Raw genomic sequence first — 7,626 nt, 5'->3', positions numbered from 1 at the left:
AATTGTGTCATGTTAATGTGCTGAGATTTAATATCAGCAAATGTAGCATTTAATTAACACTTGAATGTAATTTTTTGGGGAAAAAAAGAAGGCCTGAAAAACTATTTAAAGAAATGGGCCCTCATTTTGCTAGCTGTTAGCCCAGCCTGAAGAAAGGCTTCTGCCGTAGAGGACACTAAAAGGTCACTACTAGTCAGGTTTGGATAAATGATACCAGAATGCAGTAAATGCCATCCACTTAATTCAAAATTTTCTCATCTAAAATAAACAAATCCTAAAGGATGTCTGAATCAAAATTTCTTATTTAAATTGCAAATTTTCTTTAGGCCAGGTTTCAGTATATTTTATTCTGTTTTTGGAGGGGTTAGTTAGTTTACTTATTAGTTTACTTATTATACTGTGCCCCTTTTTCTCAAATAAATAAATTTCATCAAAAATAATCTTCAGTTTACAAAAAAAGAGAGAAAAAAGAAAAAATAGTAAAGGTTTAATGCCTTCAACAACAATTCATACATTTACATATTTCACCAGCAAATTAACTCTTATCATTCTCTTAAATATACTCATTGATCTGGCATTTTTAATGCCATCTTCCAGATTATTCCATAATCTTATACCTTGGACTGAAGTACTCTGTTCCTTTAAACTGGTTCTAACTTTAGGTCTCACAAACATTTCTATCCCCTCGAGATCATAACAACTCTCTCTTTTGACAAAATATAATTGGATGTTTGAAGGTAATGTGTTTTTATGAGCCCTATACATAACTGATAAAATACTATAATTAACAAAATCATAGAATTTCAATAACTTCAACTGATGGAAAAATGTATTTGATGGGTGATAGTAATGCTTTCTGATGATATTTCTTACAGCTCTATTCTGTAAAATGAAAACAGGATTTGTAAATGTTTTACAAGCTTTTTCCCCAAATATCAATTCAGTAGATCAAGTGTGGGACAATTATTACATTATACAACATAAACAGAACTTTATCATTAAATAAATCATTTACTTTGTACAATACTGCAATGTTTTTGGCTATTTTAATTCTAAAATGATTTAAATGAGGTCTTTATGTCAGTTTCTCATCAATGATGACAATCAGAAACTTCACCTCACTGACTCTACAGATCTCAGTACCATCAACTCTAAATGGAACATCAACAGTTTTCTTTCTATTACTGAATATCATATAATTAGTTTTATCTAAATGTAACGATAATTTATTAAAACACATTTCAACAACTCTGACACATTTACCAAGTCATTCATATATAAAATAAATAACTCTGATCCAAGTACTGAACCTTGGGGCACTCCACCTGTGACATTACTTAATTCAGATCTTACATCGTTTATTTGAACAAACTGTTTTCTATTTTTCAAATAGCTACAGTAGCTACCCACTGTAATGTTGGTCCTCTAATACCATATTTGTTCAGTTTTTCAATGAAGTGGTCACTGGTGTCAAAAAAGCTTTCTTCAAGTCAACATAAACACCAACACAGTATTGTTTATGATCAACAGCAGTTGTTAGTTGCTCTATGAAGTCCATGAGTGCCATTGATGTGAAATATTTCAGCTCTAAACCCACACTGACTGCTGCTTGATATATTATGTTTATCGATAAATTAATCTAATCTGGTCACAAATAACTTCTCCAGAATTTTCGACAACTGTGGCAACAATATTTCCATATTGGTTTGTAATTATTGAACATACATTTCTCACCATTCTTAAAAAGAGGGATTACCTTGGCTATTTTCATGTCTGGAAATATTCCTGTTAAAAATTATAAATTACAGACAAATGTAAATGGCTCAATAACATCATTCATCATTTCTTTTACAAACATCATGCCCATGTCCACACAATCTTTTGATGTTTTGTCTGCAAGATTTTTTGCAATTTTCCTGATTTCTTCTTTATCAGTTCCATCAAGAAAAAATACTGTGTTTGATTCACATTTTTATCTACTTTTAATATTTCAGCTGCAAGACTTGCCAACATTCACAAAATAATTATTAAATCCATTTACAATTTTATTTTGATCATGTGTTTCTTTTCCATCTTTTACAAAATATTGTGAAAAATCTGATCTTGCTTCATGGCTCTTTAAGACACTGTTCATTACTCGCCATGTTTCTTTCATGTTGCCCTTACTTTTGCTTAATAAATCACTGTAATATTCTTTCTTATGTTTTCTTATAATCCACAATTTGTTTTTATATCTCTTGTATTTCTCTTCGGATTCTTTTGTTCTCAATTTCAAAAAGTATGAATACAAGTAATTCTTTTTTTTACAAGTATTTCTCAAACCTTTAGTCATCCATGGTTTATTATCAACATTTCTTTTTATATATTTTTTTTGCACACAGTTCTTTTCATGCAGTGCACCTAAAATATCCATGAAAACATTGTATGCTTTGTTTACATCTTCACATCTTTCCAGTTTTGTGTTTTTAAATCATTTTTAACTTATCCAGAGCTTTTTTTTCACTGTGTTTATTTATTTTTTTCTTGATTGAAACTATTTTTGTACTGTGTTGATGATTTTTATAAATGGTGAAAACCGGCAAATGATCGCTCACATCAGTCATCAAAATACTACCCATTAATTCTCCATTAGTTGTGTTTTTAAAAATGTTATCAATTATTGTAGCACTATGGGTTGTGTTTCTTGTAGTTTTTGATATCAGCATATAAAGATTTAAACTTTGCATTGAATTTATAAATGTATCAGTATTATTTGAGTCTGTTTTATTTCCCAGGTCAATATTAAAGTCACCACGTTAAAAAAATTGTTTAGTTAGAACTATTTTCCACAGTTCCATGATTTTATCAGTGAATATCTCTATATTTGATCCTGGTGATCAATATACACTGCTTATTAATATGTTTGAAGATTTATTATTTATTATTTCAATTGTTATTATTTCCATATTATCTAGAATTATTGACATTTTATTATTGAATTTACATTGTATTTCATTATTAATTAATAGAGCCACTCCACCCCCTCTTTTATTACTTCTATTCATAATTTACAGATTATTTCCTGAATGTCATTTGTGTGTTCATTATTTAACCATGTTTCTGACAGTGCCACTATACTAAAATTTCTGTTTAATTGTTTTAAATAATCAGTTATGTTAGATAAGTTAGCATTAATACTTCTACTATTAAAATGTATAATGGAAAGACACTCTTTTGTTACATTATTATTATTATTATTATTAAATTGCTCAGCATTGTAATATTCACTGTTTTTGATTGTTGGAAAGAAATTTGAATCGATCATTTCATCTACGAAATGATCGATTCAAATTTTAGATTCTGAGTCCATGTGAGTCATATTATGATGTAAATGTCCATTTGTTCTTATATTTTAATCATTTCACTTGCTCCAGTTTTTTCATTTACTTTTGGCCCATCTTGCCTTCATATAAATACTTTTAAGTCCTACAGCTCCTTCATCATTTTTGCCTGTGAACCATCCTTCACTCTCACCCAAATATTTCCATTACGTGTCCAAGTTGCAACTATCTTTTTCTGTCTCTTCAACAACCGTGCACATTCATGTACAACACTCACTCACATTCGTTTACAACCCACACAGTTGTAGTACTTGATTACTGCTTATCAGTGTGCATTGCGAATGCAATGCACGTTATTGTGATTCGTTTCCCATCCAAGTCATCTCCACTTTGCCATGCTTCTCCTCCTGCATACTTTGTCCTAGAGCTGCCATTGTAATTTATATCTGTAAAGCTCCTGTGCCAAATGATGGCTATGCCTTTTGGTGCCTGTACAACTTATAGTTTTTGAAATATTAATGTTTAATAAATTATAATGGGAGTCAATGGACCTTGAATTTGTCCAATACTGCCCCTTGCTGTATCTACTCAGTATGGAACTGCACCATAGTTTAATAATTATATTTAATCTCAATTATTGCAGTGATTACAATATTGATATATATGTAATTTGATGTATTACTATATTATTGTCTTATAAGCAAAAACATTTTATATAATATTGCTCTACTGTTGTAATATTATGCAGTTCTTTGTCAACGATCATCATTGGCAATGTTGCCTCTTTCTACACACATAGAAAACAGCACTGGGATTGTACTTTCTCCCAGCACCAATGGTCTTGTGATTAATGTCATAGCCTTTCATGTGGGAGATCAGGGCTCAAATCCTAGCTACAATAAGTTTAACAAGAAATTTATTCTAACTTCATATTTTCACACAATTACCCTCATTACAAACACCTGCTGACAGCCACAAGCTGGTACTCGATTAGAAAACACATTTGAACTTGGTCAGTTCATTCTGCAAGTCCATAGCTGCAGGCAATGACATGCTACAAGGCAATGCACACTTGTTTTTACATCGTAAAAACCCATGTCTAGTTAGCTTTTGCATTTGTTTCATTACTCTTAGGAAATACTAACAACAGTGTAGAGATCCATTTTGCCGTTTAAATATGTAAAAATATTTGAAAGAGTAACTGTCCCCATTTTCCCATATCATCTTTATAACATTTAGTTATTTTTTATCTTAGAGTTGGAAATGTCCCCAGATTTAGTGTCAGAAATCTGGTCACCCTATTCTTCCCTTTTCTCCAAACTCCCTGTCTCATGACTTATAATCAGGGTTCCACATAAAATGTTTGGTCTGGTTCTCAGGGAGAACCTGGGGTTGTTGCTTGGTGCTCATATTTTCCTTCACTCAGTTAACACATTTATCTAGAGGGGCGTCAGGTCATCTCTCTATAGGGCTCTGGTTACACCCACCCAACAAATCATAGAATTCATGTACTGTGGATTGTCTAAACCTATGTCCTGGTACAAGACTTCCCAAGTCACTCCCTGATGTTCTTTGTCCATAAATAAATCACAACTGCAACATATTTACACGTCATTAAAAAAAACATTTATAAAGCTACAGGTACATTTAACGCCTGAGAACAAATCTTTTGACATGAACTGATGTGTTGAAAACAAAACACCGTCATTCAGGATAAAACATCAAGGTGCCCACAGAGGAAAAAACAAACAAACCGACAAAAAATGCAAATCCCCCACTGAGTTTTACATAAAGGGTGTGACTTTTGTCAACACACCTACTCCACTGGTTTTGCTACAGTTGAGGCTCTTAGCTTGAGTCTAGGTGTGTTACACACAGATAGAAGAAAAAACTCATAAGAATACAACATTAAGAAATATGATGCATTTTACACCAAGCAGCCACCAGAAGGCAGCCTTACATGTTTTAAATACTTACAGTATATTTAGTTCTGCATTTATAAGCTCCTGCATGAAACTGTTCATATTTTAATATAAACTCATAGAAAAAAATAATAAACACATACTGAGTCATTTTAGGTAAAAAAATTAACTCAAGGTCCAACATTAGTCAAACAGTAGAAGGTGTACCTGTGACATTTTGGCTCCTTTTATTAAAGATATTTTCAAACTGAGAGGGCCAAACCTTGGTTTTTGAGCTGGTATTGACCTCAAACCCGCTAACATTTGGTACAAAACACTAAGTTTTATACGTCTCCTTTAAAAAAGGGGGTTTTGGCCAAATTTAATGCTGATTTTAGGTCCAGAAAGTTCACATCCTCACCACCAGCCCTCTGCTTTGTCAGTGCGTCTACCAGATGGGCATCATGTCAGGGAACCAGATGCGGCCCAGGTGCTTCGACACCTCGCTGTGGATCTGCTCCATGTTGAAGCTGTTGTCGGGGGTCAGCACCTCCTCCATGATGGACAGCTGCGTCAGCCTGCCCCCACACATCTTCACAAACTCCACAAACCCGCTGCAGGTCACCTCGCACTCGCCCAGCCCGATGGCCGTCAGGCTCTTGCAGCGCTCTCCAATGCGGATCAGCTCCTCGTCCAGGGGCTTCAGGCCATTGGCGCACACCACCAGCTCCACCAGACGGGGGCAGTTCAGTCCGATGCGGCCCAGCATCTCTTTGCTCACCGCCCGGCCAAAGTACAGGTGGGTGACGGGGGTCTCCTCGCAGAAGAATGGCTCGAACTCCTCCTCGTAGAGGAAAAAGTACATGACTATGTTGACCTTGGGCGAGTGTCGGACCAGAGCGTCCCAGCTGCTCCTCTTGATGGTGTGGAAGTGGGCCTGGCCCGGGTTTTCGCTGACCACGTCTATACGGAGATGTTCCAGGTGGACGTGTTTTTCAGAGGACAGAGCGAGCAGGAGCTCGTCGCTGAGGAGGTGATAGTTTAACGCCAGCTCTCTGAGGCCGTGGCACTGGTCCGCAACACACAGGATACCTGAAAAAGAAAGGAATGATTGAATGACTGTCCATGGAAAACAGAGGATCATGTTTATCCCCATATGTGTTTGATTCAAGATTCAAGATGGCCACCCTCAGCAAAAAATAAAATGTCTAACTCAGTCAAACTGACAGAGTTAGCTTGAGTTTGGTTCCTTAATCACTGTTGCTCATTTAAAAATAGTATTTTTTATAAAAAAATTGACCTGCTGGGGAAACGTGGGGACAGCTGCTCATCTTCAGCAACTTCAAGGTATCACTGTTGTTGGCCACCAACACTTTCAGGGAAGGATCATCCACCGGCGTGTCGTCTATCTTAATGGAAGACAGTGACTTGGAGTTCACGAACACGACTGTCAGTGCAGACACGAAGTGAGCCTGTAGTGGGGGGGACCAAGATATATTTTTTCTAAATCAAAGCTGTCATCTTTTAAAATACCTGATTGGTAATCAAATGCAACTTAATGTGCAAACAGCAACAATGTGTACCTGAGAAACATCCATGAAGCTGGGTCGAGCCGTAGAAATCAGCCCCAGCGTTTTGATGGTGCAGTTCACCAGCTGGGACAGAATATCACAGGCTGCCTCTGCTGACTCAGTACAGCTGTCCACCTGCAGACATTCACCGGTAAGGCAACACGTGAAAAATTCACAGATGAAAAACAAAAGCTGGAAACAGTGAGGCCTGACGTGTCATGATCAAACAGGCAGTTTTAGATTAAAGAGGAACAAGGTCCAGCAGAAGACTCCTGAACTTTTAGAATAGAATTTAAAATTGTACAAAAGTTCTCAAGAACTAAGCTCCAATTTACATTCAGGATTTTATTCAAGCCCATAACAGGGCAGATAAACCAGGCAATTGCCCAGGGACCTAAACTGACCTGTCCCATGACAACAACTGGTTATGTTTTAAATGTAAAGACAACCTGTGTGAACGTCCCTTGAAATTATTAGGGGTGTGAGTGTACAGTTTTTTATGTTGGATTTTAAAATTAATATGCAGCCTGCACTTTATTTGTTGTTTGTATAAAATGTGTGCTTTTTTTTACACAGGATGGTGTTTTTTTCTTTTTCAATTATTTACATTCAAACATTACTGTTAGCATTACTGTAGTGTACCCGACTGCAATTCCTAAAATGTTTACACTGTTTGTAAAGAGTATTTTTTGCATGTAAATGTAAACAAAATTTGCACCTTAAAAGTACTTTGGTTGACAAAGTGTGGGGTTCTTCATATTAAGCGGGTGGCTATTAAGGTTGGGGCTGGTGTGTGTGTGTGTGTGTGTGTGTGTGTGTGTGTGTGTGTGTGTG

The 7,626-nt window shown here is 35.7% G+C and overlaps 1 protein-coding gene across 1 annotated transcript in view; it reads right to left on the bottom strand.

The window, feature by feature from the left end:
* Positions 1-4,743: 4,743 nt before the first annotated feature.
* The window catches only part of fbxl3l (F-box and leucine-rich repeat protein 3, like), a 9,761-nt gene continuing 6,878 nt past the window's right edge, over positions 4,744-7,626 (bottom strand). Inside the window, exons 3-5 of the mRNA XM_014008814.1 lie at positions 6,805-6,927; positions 6,522-6,693; positions 4,744-6,313 (exon numbers count right to left, since the gene is read on the bottom strand). Coding sequence (XP_013864268.1) covers positions 5,670-6,313; positions 6,522-6,693; positions 6,805-6,927 — 939 coding nt within the window. The 3' untranslated portion in view covers positions 4,744-5,669. The remainder of the gene's footprint in view (positions 6,314-6,521; positions 6,694-6,804; positions 6,928-7,626) is intronic.

This window comes from Austrofundulus limnaeus, unplaced genomic scaffold (assembly GCF_001266775.1).
Source record: "Austrofundulus limnaeus strain Quisiro unplaced genomic scaffold, Austrofundulus_limnaeus-1.0 Scaffold1, whole genome shotgun sequence".
NCBI classification, from domain to species: Eukaryota; Metazoa; Chordata; class Actinopteri; order Cyprinodontiformes; family Rivulidae; genus Austrofundulus; species Austrofundulus limnaeus.
The sequence above is the reverse complement of the archived record's forward strand: the minus strand, read 5'-3'. Positions and strand labels throughout refer to the sequence as shown.